Source organism: Oncorhynchus keta, chromosome 1, assembly GCF_023373465.1.
Source record: "Oncorhynchus keta strain PuntledgeMale-10-30-2019 chromosome 1, Oket_V2, whole genome shotgun sequence".
NCBI classification, from domain to species: Eukaryota; Metazoa; Chordata; class Actinopteri; order Salmoniformes; family Salmonidae; genus Oncorhynchus; species Oncorhynchus keta.
The window spans coordinates 89,559,526-89,583,663 of NC_068421.1; the positions used below are offsets into that span (position 1 = coordinate 89,559,526).

At 44.3% G+C, this 24,138-nt stretch overlaps 1 protein-coding gene and 1 long non-coding RNA gene across 10 annotated transcripts in view; both read right to left on the reverse strand.

Moving 5' to 3' along the window:
- si:ch73-61d6.3 (occludin) overlaps positions 1-24,138 on the reverse strand; it is a 49,463-nt gene that overhangs the window by 13,852 nt on the left and 11,473 nt on the right. The window contains exon 4 of the mRNA XM_035787378.2: positions 11,644-11,801. Within this exon, the coding sequence (XP_035643271.1) occupies positions 11,644-11,801 (158 nt within the window). The remainder of the gene's footprint in view (positions 1-11,643; positions 11,802-24,138) is intronic.
- On the reverse strand, positions 10,183-11,637 carry LOC127907936 (uncharacterized). 9 transcript variants are annotated; one of them, XR_008065603.1, is made up of 6 exons: positions 11,437-11,637; positions 11,302-11,391; positions 11,032-11,121; positions 10,909-10,998; positions 10,702-10,863; positions 10,183-10,449 (listed from the first exon to the last, which is right to left on the reverse strand). It is a non-coding gene; the product is annotated as an uncharacterized LOC127907936 (long non-coding RNA). The 9 variants fall into 9 exon arrangements; XR_008065609.1 differs by having other exon boundaries at positions 10,702-10,773; positions 10,819-10,998; XR_008065611.1 differs by lacking the exon at positions 11,032-11,121.

The following is a 24,138-nucleotide window of genomic DNA, read 5'->3' on the forward strand; positions in this document are numbered from 1 at the left end:
ACAGAAAGATGGTTCCAACGGAGAAGCGCAACATCCAAACAGACTTCAGTGACTTTTTCGTGTTTATCTTGACTTTTTTTTTTTTTTTTTTTTACAGAAAGTTCATACTATTATCATATGTGACCACCAAGCACTTCTGGACATCAGATCGACACTTACAAACCTCAATTTAACTTCAAATCCCACTTCAACTCCGACTCAGCTGTTCCTTTGTTCATACCAGACCTTTGTTTCATTGGCTATCAAAACGATGCAGGCGTAGACGTGGCAGACGGGCCGGCATCCTGGCGAGACTGGAACAAAGAGAAAATCGACCGGCATTCCCCTCCGTTCTATTGGCAAATGTTCAGTCACCGGAGAATAAGATGGATGAGCTTCACTCGCGAGTCTAATATCAGAGAGATTTGAAAAGCTGCAATATTATATGTGTTGCAGAAACGTTGCTGGATTACTATAAGCATTTCTACATGCATTCCGCTACACCTGCAATAACATGCTAAACACCCATATGTGACAAATAAAATTTGATTTGATATGTACGTAGAACTCAGTGGTTTCTCCATGCAGCGGCACGATCGGTCGAAGACGGCCTCCGAAAAGTCTAATGGGGGAGGGGTGTGTCTACCAACACGTCTACCTCACTTTTACCAACACGTCTACCAACACGTCTACCTCACTTCTACCAACACGTCTACCAACACTTCTACCAACACATCTACCTCACTTCTACCAACACGTCTACCTCACTTCTACCAACACGTCTACCAACACTTCTACCAACACATCTACCTCACTTCTACCAACACATCTACCTCACTTCTACCAACACGTCTACCTCACTTCTACCAACACTTCTACCAACACGTCTACCTCACGTCTACCTCACTTCTACCAACACATCTACCTCACTTCTACCAACACGTCTACCTCACGTCTACCTCACTTCTACCAACACATCTACCAACACGTCTACCAACACATCTACCTCACTTCTACCAACAGGTCTACCTCACATCTACCTCACTTCTACCAACACGTCTACCTCACATCTACCAACACGTCTACCAACACGTCTACCAACACGTCTACCAACACGTCTCCCTCACTTCTACCTCACGTCTACCAACACGTCTACCAACACGTCTACCAACACGTCTACCAACACGTCTACCAACACGTCTCCTCACTTCTACCTCACGTCTACCAACACGTCTACCAACACTTCTACCAACACGTCTACCAACACGTCTCCCTCACTTCTACCTCACGTCTACCAACACGTCTACCAACACGTCTACCAACACGTCTACCAACACATCTACCAACACGTCTACCAACACGTCTACCTCACTTCTACCTCACGCCTACCAACACGTCTACCTCACTTCTACCAACACGTCTACCAACACTTCTACCAACACATCTACCTCACTTCTACCAACACGTCTACCAACACGTCTCCTCACTTCTACCTCACGTCTACCAACACGTCTACCAACACGTCTACCAACACGTCTACCAACACGTCTACCAACACATCTACCAACACGTCTACCAACACGTCTACCTCACTTCTACCTCACGTCTACCAACACATCTACCTCACTTCTACCAACACGTCTACCAACACTTCTACCAACACGTCTCCCTCACTTCTACCTCACTTCTACCAACACGTCTACCTCACGTCTACCAACACGTCTACCTCACTTCTACCAACACGTCTACCAACACGTCTACCTCATGTCTACCTCACTTCTACCAACACATCTACCTCACGTCTACCTCACTTCTACCAACACGTCTACCTCACTTCTACCAACACGTCTACCAACACGTCTACCAACACGTCTACCTCACTTCTACCAACACGTCTACCTCACGTCTACCTCACTTCTACCAACACGTCTACCTCACTTCTACAAACACGTCTACCTCACGTCTACCAACACGTCTACCAACACTTCTACCTCACGTCTCCCTCACTTCTACCTCACTTCTACAAACACGTCGACCTCACGTCTCCCTCACTTCTACCTCACGTCTACCAACACGTCTACCTCACTTCTACCAACACGTCTACCAACACGTCTCCTCACTTCTACCTCACGTCTACCAACACGTCTACCAACACGTCTACCAACACGTCTACCAACACATCTCCCTCACTTCTACCTCACGTCTACCAACATGTCTACCAACACGTCTACCAACACGTCTACCAACACATCTACCAACACGTCTACCAACACGTCTACCTCACTTCTACCTCACGTCTACCAACACGTCTACCAACACGTCTACCAACACGTCTACCAACACGTCTACCAACACGTCTCCTCACTTCTACCTCACGTCTACCAACACGTCTACCAACACGTCTACCAACACGTCTCCCTCACTTCTACCTCACGTCTACCAACACGTCTACCAACACGTCTACCAACACGTCTACCAACACGTCTACCTCACTTCTACCTCACGTCTACCAACACGTCTACCAACACGTCTACCAACACGTCTACCAACACGCTACCAACACGTCTCCCTCACTTCTACCTCACGTCTACCAACACGTCTACCAACACATCTACCAACACGTCTACCAACACGTCTACCTCACTTCTACCAACACGTCTACCTCATGTCTACCTCACGTCTACCAACACGTCTACCAACACGTCTACCAACACGTCTACCTCATGTCTACCTCACTTCTACCAACACATCTACCTCATGTCTACCTCACTTCTACCAACACATCTACCTCACGTCTACCTCACTTCTACCAACACGTCTACCTCACTTCTACCAACACGTCTACCAACACGTCTACCAACACGTCTACCTCACTTCTACCAACACGTCTACCTCACGTCTACCTCACTTCTACCAACACGTCTACCTCACTTCTACAAACACGTCTACCTCACGTCTACCAACACGTCTACCAACACATCTACCTCACTTCTACCTCACGTCTCCCTCACTTCTACAAACACGTCGACCTCACGTCTCCTCACTTCTACCAACACCTCTATCAACACGTCTACCAACACGTCTATCAACACGTCTACCAACACGTCTCCCTCACTTCTACCTCACTTCTACCAACATGTCTACCTCACGTCTACCAACACGTCTACCTCACTTCTACCAACACGTCTACCAACACGTCTACCTCATGTCTACCTCACTTCTACCAACACATCTACCTCACGTCTACCTCACTTCTACCAACACGTCTACCTCACTTCTACCAACACGTCTACCAACACGTCTACCAACACGTCTACCTCACTTCTACCAACACGTCTACCTCACGTCTACCTCACTTCTACCAACACGTCTACCTCACTTCTACAAACACGTCTACCTCACGTCTACCAACACGTCTACCAACACTTCTACCTCACGTCTCCCTCACTTCTACCTCACTTCTACAAACACGTCGACCTCACGTCTCCCTCACTTCTACCTCACGTCTACCAACACGTCTACCTCACTTCTACCAACACGTCTACCAACACGTCTCCCTCACTTCTACCTCACGTCTACCAACACGTCTACCAACACGTCTACCAACACGTCTACCAACACGTCTACCAACACGTCTCCCTCACTTCTACCTCACGTCTACCAACACGCCTACCAACACGTCTACCAACACGTCTACCAACACATCTACCAACACGTCTACCAACACGTCTACCTCACTTCTACCTCACGTCTACCAACACGTCTACCAACACGTCTACCAACACGTCTACCTCACGTCTACCTCACTTCTACCTCACGTCTACCAACACGTCTACCAACACGTCTACCAACACGTCTACCAACACGTCTCCCTCACTTCTACCTCACGTCTACCAACACGTCTACCAACACGTCTACCAACACGTCTACCAACACGTCTACCTCACTTCTACCTCACGTCTACCAACACGCCTACCAACACGCCTACCAACACGTCTACCAACACGTCTACCAACACGTCTCCCTCACTTCTACCTCACGTCTACCAACACGTCTACCAACACATCTACCAACACGTCTACCAACACGTCTACCAACACGTCTACCTCACTTCTACCAACACGTCTACCAACACGTCTACCAACACGTCTACCAACACGTCTACCAACACGTCTACCAACACGTCTACCTCATGTCTACCTCACTTCTACCAACACATCTACCTCATGTCTACCTCACTTCTACCAACACATCTACCTCACGTCTACCTCACTTCTACCAACACGTCTACCTCACTTCTACCAACACGTCTACCAACACGTCTACCAACACGTCTACCTCACTTCTACCAACACGTCTACCTCACGTCTACCTCACTTCTACCAACACGTCTACCTCACTTCTACAAACACGTCTACCTCACGTCTACCAACACGTCTACCAACACATCTACCTCACTTCTACCTCACGTCTCCCTCACTTCTACAAACACGTCGACCTCACGTCTCCCTCACTTCTACCAACACCTCTATCAACACGTCTACCAACACGTCTATCAACACGTCTATCAACACGTCTACCAACACGTCTACCTCACTTCTACCTCACGTCTACCTCACGTCTACCTCACTTCTACCAACAGGTCTACCTCACATCTACCTCACTTCTACCAACACGTCTACCTCACGTCTACCTCATATCTACCAACACGTCTACCAACACGTCTATCAACACGTCTACCAACACGTCTATCAACACGTCTACCTCACTTCGACCAACCAGAGGTGCTAAAACTCTAGACCACTTTTATGCATAAAAGGTCCTCCCTTGTCCTTCTTTATGCAAAACTGACCATGACTCTATTCTCCTGCTTCCTGTTTACAAACAAAAGCTCCAACAGGAAGTACCAGTGATGCGCTAAATACGGAAGTGGTCTCCAGCCACCCACGCCATAGACTGTTTATTCTGTTTACTCTGCTACCGTCCGGCAAACGGCACCGGAGCATCGGCTCTCGGACAAGCAGGCTCAGCGAGCTTCTACCCCCAAGTCATAAGACTGCTAGATAGCCATAAGACTGCTAAAAAAGTTAATTAAACGGTTAGCCGGATTATCTGCATTGACCCTATCTTGCACTGAGATTTTGCACACTCGCAAGACTATACATTGAGTGTACAAAACATTAGGATTCGCCTTCCTACTATTGAGTTGCACCACATTTTGCCCTCAGAACAGCCTCAATTTGTCTCAACAAAGTGTCGAAAGCATTCTACAGGGATGCTGGCCCATATGGACTTCAATGCTTCCCACAGTTCTGTCAAGTTGACTGGATGTCCTTTGAGTGGTGGGCCATTGTGCAGACCTCACTACCCTCTGGAGAGCCTTACAGTTGTGGGCAGAGCAGTTGCCGTACCAGGCGGTGATACAGCCCGACAGGATGCTCTCGATTGTGTATCTGTAAAGGTTTGTGAGTGTTTTCGGTGACGAGCCAAATTTCTTCAGCCTCCTGAGGTTGAAGAGGCGCTGTTGCACTTTCTTCACCACGCTGTCTGTGTGGGTGGACCATTTCAGTTTGTCCGTGATGTGTACGCCAAGGAACTTAAAACTTTCCATCTTCTCCACTACTATCCTGTCGATGTGGATAGGTGGTGCTCCCTCTGCTGTTTACGATCATCTCCTTTCCTTTGTTGACATTGAGTGTGAGGTTATTTTCCTGACACCACACTCTGAGGGCCCTCGTCTCCTCCCTGTAGGCCGTCTCGTCATTGTTGGTAATCAAGCCTACCACTGTAGTGTCGTCTGCAAACTTGATGATTGAGTTGGAGGCGTGCATGGCCACGCAGTCATGGGTGAACGGGGAGTACAGGAGAGGACTGAGAACGCACCCTTGAGGGGCCCCAGTGTTGAGGATCTGCGGAGTGGAGATGTTTCCTACCTTCACCACCTGGGGGCGGCTCGTCAGAAAGTCCAGGACCCAGTTGCACAGGGCGGGATTGAGACCCAGAGTCTCGAGCTTAATGACGAATTTGGAGGGTACTATGGTGTTGAGTGCTGAGCTGTAATTGAGCATTCTTACATAGGTATTCCTCTTGTCCAGATGGGTTAGGGCAGTGTGCAGTGTGATTGCGATTGTGTTGTCTGTGGACCTATTGTGGCGGTAAGCAAATTGGAGTGGGTCTAGCGTGTAAGGCACTGCATCTCAGTGCTAGAGGCATCCCTACAGACCCTGGTTCAATCCTGGGCTGTATCACAACCGGCTGTGATCGGGAGTCCCAAAGGGCGGCGCACAATTGGCCCAGCGTCGTCCGGGTTAGGGGAGGGTTTAACCGGGGAAGGCCATCATTGTAAAATAAGAATGTGTTATTAACTGACTTTCCTAGTTAAATAAAGGTCAAATTAAAAATAAATAATAATAATAATCTTGAGACACACAGGAAACTGTTGGGCGTGAAAAACCCAGCAGCGTTGCAGTTCCTGACTTACTCAAACCGGTGTGCCTGGCACCTACTACTATATCCCATTCAAAGAACTTAAATCTTTTGTCTTGCCCAACATTTAGATCTGCCAGATCAGAGGTAGTAAGGAGGACCAGGGAAGTTCTCTGCTTAGTGTGTCCGCTAGATTAGAGGCAATAGAGATGACCAGGGATGTTCTCTTGATAAGTGCTTGAATTTGACCATTTTCCTGAGTGCTAACCAATCAAAAAATGTAATGACTTGCCTAAGTTTGCCTAGTTTTGGGTGTCAGGGAAAATGTATGGAGTAAAAAGTACATTATTTTCCTTAGGAATGTAGTGAAGTAAAAGTTGTCAAAAATATAAATAGTGAAGTAAAGTACAGATACCCCTAAACACTATTTAAGTTGAAGTATCTTTACTTAAGTACTTTACTCCACTGATTGTAGGCAGGCCTACATAACTTTAGCCATGCAGCTCCCGTTTTGGACGTGCCTAAAACCCCCTCCATGATGTAGTCTACATGTGTCCATGTCCATCATGAAACAAGAGATGAGAGCCTCAGTGAATACCGGTGAACCTCGTATTTAGAGGTTATTTTCCTGTCACAATTGTTTGTTTTCCGTTTAATATTTTTTAAACCCAAGCCCTCCGTAGGCTGCCCTTACTTTCCCTAGTTCTACTACAACAGGCTGGTTCAACAGCAATGCATTCTGTTTCTTCTTTATCCTGGCAATTTTATGATATCATTACATTTGACATAAATTTACTGAAAAAAAAGCTTGTTTTTCATTTCATTTTATTAAAAACAAAATTATTAGAATGATTCACTGTCCTGGTTTTATGGTGAGGACATCTGTGGCCCCCTATATCAGTGTGAATGTTATGTACACTACATACTGTATTTACAGCAGGCCTAGCCCCTATATCAGTGTGAATGTTATGTACACTACATACTGTATTTTAACATTGAAGACATGCAATTACTTAGAACAATGTGGACCTCAAACAGGTTCAAGTTAACATATTTAGAATAGATGGGACAAATCTGGATTTTGTTATTCTCTTTCTGTAACAGTTAAACAAACTATAATGGACTAACAATGGAATTGGAGTTGATTCCAAGGCAGTCCATAAAAGACCGTAAATACACGACTTGAAGCAACCACATATTCAGCCATGGAGCACGTTCTGATTGGCCAGTGAAGGGCCACGCCTTGACACACCCACAGCTTGTTAATTCATCAAAAACCTGGCCCTTTCGCGCCAACGCCAGCAACTGCGCCGATAATTGTGCTTGTGAAAACAGAACAAATATTTCTGACATACACCCGAAACCATAGCGCTACCGCCTAGCGCTTATATTCACCATGACGTTAGGTTTGTTGAAATAGAGCCCCGTGTCTCAATTGCCGAGACGGCTTAAAAATCCATCTAACAGTTCTCCTGTCCTTCATCTACACTGACTGAAGTGGATTGGTGACATCAATAAGGGATCATAGCTTTCACCTGGATTCACCTGGTCAGTCGATATCATGGAAAGAGCAGGTGTTCCTAATGTTCTGGACGTGTTTTGCCTTCAGAGAGTATTCACACCCCTTGACTTTACAGGCTGAATTCAGATGTGTTGTTGTCACTGACCTACACACAATAGCCCATAATGTCAAAGTGGACAAAATAATTATACATTTTTACAAATTAATTAATTAATGAAAAGCTGAAATGTCTTGAGTCAATAAGTATTCAACACCTTTGTTATAGCAAGCCTAAATAAGTTCAGGTCTAAAAATGTACTTAAACAAGTCACATAATAAGTTGCATGGATTCACTCTGTGTGCAATATTAGTGTTTAACATGATTTTTGAATGACTACCCCCTCTCTGAACCCCACACATACAATAAAGTAAGGTCTGTCAGTTCAGCAGTGAATTTCAAACACAGATTCAACCACAAAGACCAGGGAGGTTTTCCAATGCCTCACAAACGACACCTATTAGTAGATGGGTACAAAATATTTAAAAAAGCAGATATTGAATATACTTTGAGCATGGTGAAGATATTAATTACACTTTGGATGGTGTATCAATACACCCAGTCACTACACAGATACAGGAGTCCTTCCTAACTCAGTTGGTGGAGAGGAAGGAAACCGCTCAGGGATTTCACCATGAGGCCAAGGATGACTTTAAAACAGTTACAGGGTTTAATGGCTGTGATAGGAGAAAACTGAGGATGGATCAACAACATTGTAGTTACTCCACAACACTAACCTAATTGACAGAGAATGAAAAAAAGCAAGCCTGTACAGAATTTAAAAAATATTCCAAAACATGCTTCCTGTTTGCAACAAGGCACTAAAATAATACTGCTAAAAATGTGGCAAAGAAATGTACTTTATGTCCTAAATACAAAGTGTATGTTTGGGGAAAAACCCATTCTCCACATTTTCAAACATAGTGGTGTCTGCATCATGTTATGGGTATGCTTTTAATCAACAAGGACCGTGGAGTTTTTCAGGATTAAAAAGAATTGGAATGGAGCTAAGCACAGACAAAACCCTAGAGGAAAACCTGGTTCAGTCTGCTTTCCACCAGACACTGGGAGATGAATTTACCTTTCAGAAAAATAACCTAAAACACAAGGCCAAATCTACACAGGAGTTACTTTCCAAGAAGACAGTGAATGTTCCTGAGTGGCAGAGTTACAGTTTTGACTTAAATCTACTAGAAAATATATGGCAAGACCTGAAAATGGTTGACTGGCAATGATCACCAACCAATTTGACTGGAAGAATTTTAAAAAGAATAATGGGCAAATGTTGCACAAATCAGGTGTGGAGAGCTCTTAGAGAATTACCCATAAACCCTCACAGCTATAATCTCTGTGAAAGGTGGGAAAACTTATGTAAATTAGATATTTATGTATTTCATTTTCTAAAATGTCTAAAAACATGTTTTTTTCACATTGTCATTATGGGGTATTGTGTGTAGATGCGTAAAAATCTATTTTTAATTCAGGCTGTAAAACAACAAAATGTGGAATAGGTCAACGGGTATGAATACTTTCTCAAGGCACACACTCACTCACACACAATACACACACACACACACACACACACACACACACACACACACACACACACACACACACACACACACACACACACACACACACACACACTCACAATACACTCACACTAGATACACACACAACACACACACACACACACACACACACAATACACTCACACACACACACACAAACACACACACACACACACACACACACACACACACACACACACACACACACACACACACACACACACACACACACACACACACACACACACACACACACACACACACACACACACTCACAATACACTCACACCTAGATACACACACACACACATGTACATACACACACAACACACACTACACACACACAATACACTCACACTAGATACGCACACACATGCATGCACACACACACACACTACACTCACTCACTCACTCACACTCACTCACCTCACCACCACTCACTCACTCACTCACTCACACACAATACACTCACACTAGATACGCACACACATACACACACACACACACACACACACACACACACACACACACACACACACACACCCTGCCTTCATGTACACACACACCACACTTGCTGCTGCTACTCTGTTCTTTATTTTACTCTTATTATTATCTATCCTCAAGTATCCCTAGTCACATGAACCCTGCCTTCATGTACATACAGTATCTACCTCAAATACCGTGTAACCCTGCCTTCATGTACATACAGTATCTACCTCAAATACCGTGTAACCCTGCCTTCATGTACATACAGTATCTACCTCAAATACCATGTAACCCTGCCTTCATGTACATACAGTATCTACCTCAAATACCATGTAACCCTGCCTTCATGTACATACAGTATCTACCTCAAATACCGTGTAACCCTGCCTTCATGTACATACAGTATCTACCTCAAATACCATGTAACCCTGCCTTCATGTACATACAGTATCTACCTCAAATGTACATGTACAGTATCTACCTCAAATAACCCTGCCTTCATGTAACCCCTGCCTTCATGTACATACAGTATCTACCTCAAATACCCCTGCCTTCATGTACACAGTATCTACTGCCTTCATGTACATACAGTATCTACCTCAAATACCGTGTAACCCTGCCTTCATGTACATACAGTATCTACCTCAAATACCCTGCCTTCATGTACATACAGTATCTACCTGCCTTCATGTACATACAGTATCTACCTCAAATACCATGTAACCCTGCCTTCATGTACATACAGTATCTACCTCAAATACCGTGTAACCCTGCCTTCATGTACATACAGTATCTACCTCAAATACCATGTAACCCTGCCTTCATGTACATACAGTATCTACCTCAAATACCGTGTAACCCTGCCTTCATGTACATACAGTATCTACCTCAAATACCATGTAACCCTGCCTTCATGTACATACAGTATCTACCTCAAATACCGTGTAACCCTGCCTTCATGTACATACAGTATCTACCTCAAATACCGTAACCCTGTAACCAGTATCTACCTCAAATACTGTGTAACCCTGCCTTCATGTACATACAGTATCTACCTCAAATACCGTGTAACCCTGCCTTCATGTACATACAGTATCTACCTCAAATACCGTTCATGTAACAGTATCTACCTCAAATACCTTCATGTACATACAGTATCTACCTCAAATACCGTGTAACCCTGCCTTCATGTACTATCAAATACAGTGTAACCCTCTTCATGTACATACAGTATCTAAAAATACCGTGTAACCCTGCCTTCATGTACATACAGTATCTACCTCAAATACCGTGTAACCCTGCCTTCATGTACATACAGTATCTACCTCAAATACCGTGTAACCCTGCCTTCATGTACATACAGTATCTACCTCAAATACAGTGTAACCCTGCCTTCATGTACATACAGTATCTACCTCAAATACTGTGTAACCCTGCCTTCATGTACATACAGTATCTACCTCAAATACAGTGTAACCCTGCACATTCACAGCATTCGGCGGATGTGACAAATAGAAATGATTTGAGTATGTTCAAGGAAAGGGAGCATATAACCGATGAAGAGAGAAAGGAAAGATACATTGGAACAGGGCTGAGTTGGTGTTGTTTGTCTGTTTACTCACACGTCATCATTGTAGGCGTCTCCAGTGTACACCCTGCTGTCAGCCTTGGTCGGGTAGGAGATGATGCTATTGGCTGAGGCGTTGAGGGGGACGGACTTCTCTGACAGCACCACGGTAGGTGCACCCTGAGTACTTTGTCCGTCCTCTACATTGTTCACCTAAAGCAGCCAGGAAACACACACACAGAGAGGGGCCTCTGTCAGCAGCACACCAACAAACACAAACAAAGAGTTGGCTATTGTGTCACGAGACTGTTTTCATGCTAACTTCCTAATATGACCATAACATTATACCTAACATCCTCTCTGGTGAAGACCTGGAATAAAAACACTAGGCTTTGACCTTGAAAGTAATGTAGACGACAGGCTGAGACTTTGTTTCAAAGTTTGTTTCAAAGTTTGTTTCAGATTTGAAGCTAGAGCAACTTTAGGCCTCCTCTCCACAACCTATAGTATCATGATACAAGAGACTGGGCCCCTTCTTACGACAGGGCATTATGTGAGCGCGTATGTCATTAGACAGTGATTCACTTTAATAGGTCTGACTCTATGCCAAGAATGGCATTTAAAAAAATAACTGTTCTCAGCCTGGCTGAGCAGTCGGCCAGGCATATAATTAGCCAGCCCGGGTCTTGAGTGAAATGTGGATTACCTGCTTGGTTCACCAGAATCAAGAGGACACCATGCCAAGTTACCAACAATCACCACAGACCAATTTCCCTTAATTACTGTCTCCAAAAAAATGACCATTAGTGTATTTATGTTAGCAGGAAGCTCTCTCTGTCCAGCTCCAGTCTTATCATGGACGTGAAACGGAGGGAAAGTTTATGATATGACAGTGATTCCATTTGAACATCCACGCTAGCTAAGGAAAGGGCTTGCAAGACAGGGATGTCCTTTGTCTAGCTATTTATTTTCATTAGCCCACAGAACCCCTAGAATCAATAATTAGAACTCATGGCTCAATCCGGGGTTTAGAGATTGGTGAGATCAAAATGTGACTTTCTTGTATGCAGATTACATTTTACTTTATTTATCTGAACCAAAACATTCCCTGTCATGTCTTTTACTACTGTTGGACACATATAGCGCTGTATCAGGATTCAAAGTGAATTGGGAGAAGACTGAAATAATCATTACTTCTCAAGATTAGAAAGTAAATTTAAGTGGAAATGGACAAAGACACGTACGAAATACCTGGGTGTACTGATATCATGCAGCCTGGAGGAGGCATATAAAATCAATATATCTCCTTTAATAGATCAGTTTGAAACTGATGTTCAGAGATGGAGATTTCTCCCTATTTCTATGTTAGGTAGGGTCAACATAATCCAAATAAATATATATTACCAAGGTGGATGTATTTATTCCATGCCTTGCTAGTTTCAATTCCATCCATCTTTTTAAAATAAAATGAATGGCCTTCTCTCCAACTTGATTTGGAATGTAAAGACCTGAAGAGTCAAATTGACTGTTTTACACTTCGCCTATAAAGCTGGAGGTTGTTGGACTACCTCATATGAAGATGTATTACTGGGATCCACAACTGCTTTCACTTAAATAATGGACAGCAGACTATCCTTGTGCATGGATGACTATCGAAGCCACAAACGTAATACCGTATGATCGGAAATATATTCACATCGGGTCCAAGGCACTGCAGAAAAAAACAGACAATCCAATGACAATCCAATGTACATAAATTCATGAGGTGGAAAGAACCAATATTGCCAGGCCCACTCCTATTTGGATTAACCCCACTTTACCTCCAGGGGTCAATGAAAACACCTTTAAGTCCTGGTTCTAAAGTGGCATTGTGAATTTTGATCATGTGCACTAGGATGGATCTCTACTGTCATTCAATCAATTACACTAAATATTTGGATTATCCAAGGCCAATTTCTTTAAGTTCTTTTACAACTCAGAAATCTTATTAAATCGAGTCAACAGAATCTGGATGTACCTAAGGCCTCTAGCAGAGAGAAAAATACTGAGAGAAGCTGCTATGCCTAACAAGTTGATTGCCAGGTTATATCAATGGTTGATTGAAACTCTACCTGATGGTTCAGAACCTGTAAGTCAAAAATAGGAAACAGAACTAAAGGAAGAAATTGAGGAGAACCGATATGTGAAAATGTTCAAACCTGCTTCTACAACACAAAGACATAAACTACTGCAATTTAAGATAATACATAGGACTTACTACACTCCTGCCAGAATGCATTTAATGCACCCAGAAATGTCACATCTCTAGATACAAAAAAGCACAAAGGATCCCTATAGAGGCCCACAGTGGAGGTGTCATAATACCCATGAAACCTACCTATCGTTTTTCCAACATTCATTTTTCCCCATAGGGAATTTTAGAAACACTTAAAATATAGGTTGTGTTTCGTGTAGGTTTACCCTGGCGTGAGGTTTTGATAACCATATAAATCTCTCTTGGGCAAGTTGACTTTTATCAATATATTCGGCTCTATTTACTCTCAGATTCGAAAATGCTAATTAGGATAAAAGTAGACATCATGCAAAACTACAAATACCTGCACATTATCTCTAGCTGATATCTTTGATAACATATAGTGTCAATTTAAACAAGACAGCTCACAGAATTGTCCATTTGAAAAGAAATGTAGCCTATTTATTAAGTTCTACATTTAGCCAACTGTTACGGATACAGTTATCCTGTGTGTGTGTGTATCCTGTGTGTGTGTTTCTTTTCTCTCCTTCTCCCCTCACAGGTGAAAACCATCACTCCCCAATCAGTCAACAATCAATCATCAATCAGAAGACACACCTCCTCCTACTTCCTATCCTATCACAGTTCCTTCCCCATGGTTTAAAAACCCCATCATTTGTTTGTTCTAGAGCTCACTCTCTCTGTAAATGCCATGTCTGTAGGTCTCTGTGTTTCATGCTCGCTTTGTGTCTTAAACCTCTCTTTTGTTTAAAGCACCTCCATAGCACTTTCATCACCTGTGAGTATTGTTTTTGGTTATGGTGTTTTGTTTGTTGCTGGTGGGAAAAGGGGGAAACCAAGACAAGTCGCCCATGGGCATACACTACCCGTAGGTGAACTTTGTTAAATACACTAGTTAGAACTGGGCGGACCACCCACTGTATTTTTGGTTAGTTAGTTAGCTGTTGTTGAAGTAGGCTAGTCTAGCTTAGGGGTGTTTTTGAATACTTATTGTTTCTTTCCTTGGGTCCAGCTCAGCCCCTTTCCCTGCTCCCCCCATTACCGTGTGTTTATAAATAAACCTAGAGTTTGACGGTAGATTTCTGTTGTCGTGGTTATTTCGTTCACACTTTTACTTTGTCACAATAATAATTTGCATGAGTTATGTTACGGGTCTCATTACCATCCCCCCTAGACTGTCGGGCCAAAAGGGATTCGTAACACCAACATTAGATAGTTGATATTATTATTATATAGATAGTTAATCCAGAGACTCTTACCTTTGCCTGAATTCGGCAGTCTGGTCCAGAACGTCATGGTATTTGTAGTTCCTTATGATAGCCACATTAGCAGCTAATTAGGGTAAATACAGGCAAATATATTGATAAAAGTCACCTTGTCCTAGAGAGATTTACAGTTATCAAAATGTCACGGCAGGGTAAGCCTACACAAAACACTAAAATCACCTCCTATGGGAAAAATGAATGGTGGAAAAACGATTGGAACCATTTCAGTGTTTGACCTTTAAGGTTTATGGGTATTATGACTCATACTGTGGTATTCTATTACATTTGCTGTGGTCCTGTGACAAACTGACACCCGTTCTGGGATAAAGTATGTGCTATCATTTTATTGTGTCTAGGAATTGATATCCATCAATTTCCACAAATGTCTGTTGAGAAACGTAAATATTGTTGATCAATATCGGAGAAAGTTTTGTAATCTACAGTAGGTCGAATTGCTGAAAATTAGATGCATATTGACACTGAGATTAAATTTAACTGAGTTCTGTAGAAAAATTATTTAAAAACGAATAGTCAAAGAAAAGAAAAAAGGCTTGGTTTTATGCAACAAACTCTTTCCTTTTCCTCCATACAAAGGGAGAGGTCGCTGGGATATAAACAACCAAGTCTTAATCTACATCGGCAAGTCCTTCCTGTGTGAGTGGAAAGGTCGTGTGTCGTCTCTACAATAAAGGTCTCAGGATGGAGTCACACTGCAAGCATAGGCAATCTGTCACTTTATTTAATCTCTGTCACTAACAATGCAATGTGTGTGTGAGAAGTCGATCGATTAATCAGAATGGCCGATTAATTAGGGAAATCGGTATTTTTGGGCGCCGATTTGCCAATTTTTTTTTTTTTTTTTTTTTTTTTTTTTTTTTTTTGGTATACCTTTTAAGTCAGTTAAGAACACATTCTTATTTTCAATGATGACGTTGGAACAGTGAGTTAACTGCCTTGTTCAGGGGCAAAAATGACAGATTTTCACCTTGTCAGCTCGGGATCCAATCTTGCAGTTAACAGTTAACTAGTCCAACGCAATAACGACCTGCCTCTCTCTCGCTGCACTCCACAAAGAGACTGCCTGTTACGCGAATGCAGTAAGCCAAGGTAAGTTGCTAGCTAGCATGAAACTTCTTATAAATCTTATCTTATAAAAAACAATCACAATCACTAGTTAACTACACATGGTTGATGATATTTCTAGATATTATCTAGCAAGTCCTGCGTTGCATATAATCTGACTGAGCATACAAGTATCTGACTGAGCGGTGGTAAGCAGGAGCGTAAACATGAATTCAAACAGCCCTTTCGTGCGTTTTGCCAACAGCTCCTCGTTGTGCGTCAAGCATTGCGCTGTTTATGACTTCAAGCCTATCAACTCCCGAGATGAGGCTGGTGTAACCGAAGTGAAATGGCTAGCTAGTTAACTAGAGGGACGGAAGCTATACTGTTACACTGGCAACACTAAAGTGCCTATAAGAACATCCAATAGTCAAAGGTTAATGAAATACAAATGGTATAGAGGGAAATAGTCCTATAATAACTACAACCTAAAACTTCTTACCTGGGAATATTGAAGACTCATGTTAAAAGGAACCACCATATGTTCTCATGAGCAAGGAACTGAAACGTTAGCTTTCTTACATAGCACATATTGCACTTTTACTTTCTTCTCCAACACTTTGTTTTTGCATTATTTAAACTAAATTGAACATGTGTCATTATTTACTTGAGGCTAAATTGATTTTATTGACGTATTATATTAAGTTAAAATAAGTGTTCATTCAGTATTGTTGTAATTGTCATTATTACAAAAAATATATATATTAATTGGCCGATTAATCGGCATCGGCTTTTTTGGTCCTCCAATAATCGGTATCGGTGTTGACAAATCATAATCGGTCGACCTCAGAGAGAGATCTAACGTAGTAGGCTACTGTTCCTAAGACGTGCACTGCATTACTAACTTCACAGGGCAGGTTCTCTTTAACAGCAGCAAACCTGCTGCTAGAAAGAAACAATCATTGGGTGGGGTACAGGCAGCACTTCCCTGCAGCTGCAGGAACCAGGAAGAAGGACACCTTTTGAAGAGCACAAGGCAAGTCATCTAGGAATTCCAACAATGCCCCTCTCTGCATGAAGTAGAGTGGTGCTGGGCCGTGAGCAGCCTAAATAAGCAGGGAAGGAATGTCTGAGCCCCTAGGACCTGGGGTAGGGTGGGAGGGACGGTGGGAGGGTGAGCAGAAGAAAGAGGGGGGTAAGTGTAGGGATAGAAACGTGGGAGGATGAAAGAGGTAGGTCAGAGGGTATGTGGCAAGAAAGGAAGGTGGGAGGCTGAGGGGCAGGGAGAGTGGGAGGGAGAGGGGGATAGACAGAGGGGGATCCTTGTCCCCAACCAAGGAGGGCCTACAGCAGTACCTAGATCTTATGCACAGATTCTGTCAGACCAGGGCCGTGATAGTGAATCTCAGTAAAACAAAAATAATGGTGTTCCAAAAAAAGTCCAGTTGCCAGGACCACAAATACAAATTCCATCTAGACACCGTTGCCCTAGAGCACACAAAAAACTATACATACCTCGGCTTAAACATCAGCGTCACAAGTAACTTCCACGAAGCTGTGAACGAGCTGAGAGACAAGGCAAGAAGTGCCTTCTTTGCCATCAAAAGGAACATAAAATTCAACATACCAATAAGGATCTGGCTAAAAAATACTTTAATCAGTTATACAACCTATTCCCCTTTATGGTTGTGAGTTCTGGGGTCTGCTCACCAACCAAGAATTCACAAAATGGGACAAACACCAAATCGAGACTCTGCATGCAGAATTCGGCAAAAATATCCTCTGTGTACAACGTAAAACACCAAATAATGCATGCAGAGCAGAATTAGGCCGATACCTGATAATGATCAAAATCCAACAAAAAAAAGAGCCGGAAGCGAGACCCAAACCTTCCAAAACAAAGCCGTCACCTACAGAGAGATGAACCTGGAGATGAGTCCCCTAAGCAAGCTGGTCCTGGGGCTCTGTTCACAAACACAAACAGACCCCACAGAGAGATGAACCTGGAGATGAGTCCCCTAAGCAAGCTGGTCCTGGGGCTCTGTTCACAAACACAAACAGACCCCACAGAGAGATGAACCTGGAGATGAGTCCCCTAAGCAAGCTGGTCCTGGGGCTCTGTTCACAAACACACCCTACAGAGAGATGAACCTGGAGATGAGTCCCCTAAGCAAGCTGGTCCTGGGGCTCTGTTCACAAACACACCCTACAGAGAGATGAACCTGGAGATGAGTCCCCTAAGCAAGCTGGTCCTGGGGCTCTGTTCACAAACAGACCCCACAGAGAGATGAACCTGGAGATGAGTCCCCTAAGCAAGCTGGTCCTGGGGCTCTGTTCACAAACAGACCCCACAGAGAGATGAACCTGGAGATGAGTCCCCTAAGCAAGCTGGTCCTGGGGCTCTGTTCACAAACAGACCCTACAGAGAGATGAACCTGGAGAAGAGTCCCCTAAGCAAGCTGGTCCTGGGGCTCTGTTCACAAACACAAACAGACCCTACAGAGAGATGAACCTGGAGATGAGTCCCCTAAGCAAGCTGGTCCTGGGGCTCTGTTCACAAACACAAACAGACCCCACAGAGAGATGAACCTGGAGATGAGTCCCCTAAGCAAGCTGGTCCTGGGGCTCTGTTCACAAACACAAACAGACCCCACAGAGAGATGAACCTGGAGAAGAGTCCCCTAAGCAAGCTGGTCCTGGGGCTCTGTTCACAAACAGACCCTACAGAGAGATGAACCTGGAGAAGAGTCCCCTAAGCAAGCTGGTCCTGGGGCTCTGTTCACAAACACAAACAGACCCTACAGAGAGATGAACCTGGAGATGAGTCCCCTAAGCAAGCTGGTCCTGGGGCTCTGTTCACAAACACAAACAGACCCCACAGAGAGATGAACCTGGAGATGAGTCCCCTAAGCAAGCTGGTCATGGGGCTCTGTTTACAAACACAAACAGACCCTACAGAGAGATGAACCTGGAGATGAGTCCCCTAAGCAAGCTGGTCCTGGGGCTCTGTTCACAAACACAAACAGACCCCACAGAGAGATGAACCTGGAGATGAGTCCCCTAAGCAAGCTGGTCCTGGGGCTCTGTTCACAAACACAAACAGACCCCACAGAGAGATGAACCTGGAGATGAGTCCCCTAAGCAAGCTGGTCCTGGGGCTCTGTTCACAAACACAAACAGACCCTACAGAGAGATGAACCTGGAGATGAGTCCCCTAAGCAAGCTGGTCCTGGGGCTCTGTTCACAAACACAAACAGACCCTACAGAGAGATGAACCTGGAGATGAGTCCCCTAAGCAAGCTGGTCCTGGGGCTCTGTTCACAAACACAAACAGACCCTACAGAGAGATGAACCTGGAGATGAGTCCCCTAAGCAAGCTGGTCCTGGGGCTCTGTTTACAAACACAAACACACCCCACAGAGAGATGAACCTGGAGATGAGTCCCCTAAGCAAGCTGGTTCTGGGACTCTGTTCACAAGCACAAACAGACCCCACAGAGAGATGAACCTGGAGATGAGTCCCCTAAGCAAGCTGGTTCTGGGACTCTGTTCACAAGCACAAACAGACCCCACAGAGAGATGAACCTGGAGATGAGTCCCCTAAGCAAGCTGGTTCTGGGACTCTGTTCACAAGCACACACAGACCCCACAGAGAGATGAACCTGGAGATGAGTCCCCTAAGCAAGCTGGTCCTGGGACTCTGTTTACAAACACAAACAGACCCTACAGAGAGATGAACCTGGAGATGAGTCCCCTAAGCAAGCTGGTCCTGGGACTCTGTTTACAAACACAAACAGACCCTACAGAGAGATGAACCTGGAGATGAGTCCCCTAAGCAAGCTGGTCCTGGGACTCTGTTTACAAACACAAACAGACCCTACAGAGAGATGAACCTGGAGATGAGTCCCCTAAGCAAGCTGGTCCTGGGGCTCTGTTCACAAACAGACCCTACAGAGAGATGAACCTGGAGATGAGTCCCCTAAGCAAGCTGGTCCTGGGACTCTGTTTACAAACACAAACAGACCCTACAGAGAGATGAACCTGGAGATGAGTCCCCTAAGCAAGCTGGTCATGGGGCTCTGTTTACAAACACAAACAGACCCCACAGAGAGATGAACCCGGAGATGAGTCCCCTAAGCAAGCTGGTCCTGGGACTCTGTTTACAAACACAAACAGACCCCACAGAGAGATGAACCTGGAGATGAGTCCCCTAAGCAAGCTGGTCATGGGGCTCTGTTTACAAACACAAACAGACCCCACAGAGAGATGAACCTGGAGATGAGTCCCCTAAGCAAGCTGGTCATGGGGCTCTGTTTACAAACACAAACAGACCCCACAGAGAGATGAACCTGGAGATGAGTCCCCTAAGCAAGCTGGTCATGGGGCTCTGTTTACAAACACAAACAGACCCCACAGAGCCCCAGGACAGCAACACAATTAGACCCAAACAAATCATGAGAAAACAAAAAGATAATTACTTGACACATTGGAAAGAATTAACAAAACAAATGGAGCAAACTAGAATGCTATTTGGCCATAAACAGAAAGTACACAGTGGCAGAATACCTGACCACTGTGACTGACCCAAATTTAAGGAAAGCCTTGACTATGTACAGACTCAGTGAGCATTGCTATTGAGAAAGGTCACCATAGGCAGACCTGGCTCTCAAGAGAAGACAGGCTATGTGCTCACTGCCCACAAAATTAGGTGGAAACTGAGCTGCATTTTCTAATATCCTGCCAAATGTATGACCATATCAGAGATACATATTTTCCTCAGATTACACAGATACACAAAGAATTTGAAAACAAACCCAATTTTGATAAACTCCCATATCTATTGGGTGAAATGCCACAGTGTGCCATCACAGCAGCTTGTGACCTGTTGCCACGAGAAAAGGGCAACCAGTGAAGAACAAACACCATTGTAAATACAACACATGTATTTTCACTTCTGTACTTTAACTATTTGCACATAATATGACATCTGTAATTTCTTTATTTTGGAACTTGTGTGAGTGTAATGTTTATTGTTTGTTTATTATCTAGTTCACTTTCTTTGGCAATGTTAACATATATTTCCCATGTCAATAAAGCCCTTAAATTTAATTGATAGGGGCAGGAAGGATGATGGGTAAGGAGAGAGGGGTAGGGACAGGAAGGATGATGGCTAAGGAGAGAGGGGTAGGGGCAGGAAGGATGATGGGTAAGGAGAGAGGGGGTAGGGGCAGGAAGGATGATGGCTAAGGAGAGAGGGGTAGGGGCAGGAAGGATGATGGCTAAGGAGAGAGGGGGTAGGGGCAGGAAGGATGATGGCTAAGGAGAGAGGGGGTAGGGGCAGGAAGGATGATGGCTAAGGAGAGAGGGGTAGGGGCAGGAAGGATGATGGGTAAGGAGAGAGGGGGTAGGGGCAGGAAGGATGATGGCTAAGGAGAGAGGGGTAGGGGCAGGAAGGATGATGGGTAAGGAGAGAGGGGTAGGGGCAGGAAGGATGATGGCTAAGGAGAGAGGGGGTAGGGGCAGGAAGGATGATGGCTAAGGAGAGAGGGGTAGGGGCAGGAAGGATAATGGGTAAGGAGAGAGGGGTTAGGGACAAGAAGGATGATGGGTAAGGAGAGAGGGATTAGGGGCAGGAAGGATGATGGGTAAGAAGAGAGTGGGTAGGGGCAGGAAGGATGATGGTTAAGGAGAGAGGGGTAGGGACAGGGAGGATTATGGGTAAGGAGAGAGGGGGTAGGGGCAGGAAGGATAATGGGTAAGGAGAGAGGGGGTAGGGACAGGGAGGATTATGGGTAAGGAGAGAGGGGTAGGGACAGGGAGGATTATGGGTAAGGAGAGAGGGGGTAGGGACAGAAAGGCAAAGACAGGGGGTGGGAGGGAGGGGTGAGGGGAAGGAAGGCAGGCATGGGGCAGAGATGGAGGGAGTCAGCTGCTATGTTCCCACTGAGCATGGTAGAGGGTAAATAAGCAGCAACCAACCACACCCCCTCTTTTTATCTAACAGTTGATAATACTTTACTTGGAAGTCCCTCCCTACATCTGTTAATACTTACTGTAACTATCATGTCATTTTTAAAGCTGCGACCCGACCAAATTCACATAGAAATGTGCGTTATAGATCTGCCATTCTCATTAAAAGGAACTCTAAGAAGGATGTAGATCTGTTCTGTGTGTGTTATTTCTATGTTTCCCGTTCTTAAGGTTTGTTTTTTGTGTTTTTTTTACTCTGGGTTTTGAACACCAGCTTCAAACAGCTGAAAATACTATATTTGTGGTTATGGAAAATATATTTCACAGCAGTTTAGATGGTACAATGATTCTCTACACTATACTTGTTTGTTTTGTCACATAAACTGAAATTAGACAAACTATTAGAATTTGAGCAACCAGGAAATGGCGGAGTGGATTTCTGCATATCCGCACCTTTAAGGCTGCACTATTCCTTGCCTTAAAGAAGTAGGCGGCACTATTCCTTGCCTTAAAGAAGTAGGCTGCACTATTCCTTGCCTTAAAGAAGTAGGCGGCACTATTCCTTGCCTTAAAGAAGTAGGCGGCACTATTCCTTGCCTTAAAGAAGTAGGCTGCACTATTCCTTGCCTTAAAGAAGTAGGCGGCACCAGAAGGAGTTATACTGAGTATCACTCAATGAAATATTAATTGCAGGGTTTACAGAGAATACTAAAAAGAAGCAAATGCAATTAGCCATATTACTGAAAGCCAGTTTCAACAGCCACGTCTTCATCCAAATCAATGTATTTGCAGAGCAGGGAACAGCCAAGCACTTCGAAACACTAGTATGCACTCAAAGAGCAAGGCTTTAGTTTGGACAACTGCGGTAATGCATTGTGCATTGAACAGTGTAATAAACTGTCAACCAATGCATGTCATCATGTTGTCTACCAGAGTTAAGGTTGGTCTAATATTCTACCGCATCATTCAGCCTTACATCTGCAGAACATGTGACATCATCTGTCAGAGGACAAAGGAGCCTGGTCAGGCTGAATGAGGCCAGTGTGGGTGAGGTCATCAGACAGAGACAGGGCCCTGGGCACAGTGGGCAGAGGGAGTCAAAGTAACTGTCATTGAACCAGTGTGGGGTGACTCACAGCATGGGCTGAAAGATACTTTAGTACATACTACACGTCCTGTCCTGTCCTGTCCTCTCCAGTCCTCTCCTCTCCCGTCCTCTCCTCTCGTGACCTCTTCTGTCCTCTCCTCTCCTGTCCTCTCCTGACCTCTTCTGTCCTCTCCTGTCCTGTCCTCTCCTCTCATCTCCTCTCCTGTCCTCTCCCATCCTCTCCTGACCTATTCTGTCCCCTCCTGTCCTTTCCTGTCCTCTCCTGACCTCTTCTGTCCTCTCCTCTCCTGACCTCTTCTGTCCTTTCCTGTCCTGTCCTCTCCTGCCCTCTCCTCTCCTGACCTCTTCTGTCCTCTGCTGTCCTCTCCTGTCCTCTCATGACCTCTTCAGTCCTCTGCTGTCCTCTCCTGTCCTCTCCTGACCTCTTCAGTCCTCTGCTGTCCTCTCCTGTCCTTTCCTGTCCTCTGACGAGGGCCATCTGTGGGTATGCTCTGTGACAACCACTCTCACCATAAACAACTAGATAACACCCCTTGTAAAAAGCCTTACTGAAGTACAGGGTTGGGGTAGATTACAGTCAATTCAGGAAGTATATTGAAATGTTTATTCCAATACTCTGCAATGCTTCTTAATGAGGAACATTTGGTTTACTTTCTGAATGGACTAGAATTGAAATGGAATTGATCCCAACCCTGCTGAACGAACACAACATAACAAGGAGGAATGGGACACATTCCTTTTGCCATCAGTCAATGACAGGAAGTACATTTCAATTCCATTCATATGCCTTTAAGGATTATTTTATGAATTTCAATCATTTGCTCATTTAACTGAGGATTAAGTGAAATTGACTTGTGACTGCTTTACATTGACTACTTTCACATGCAACACA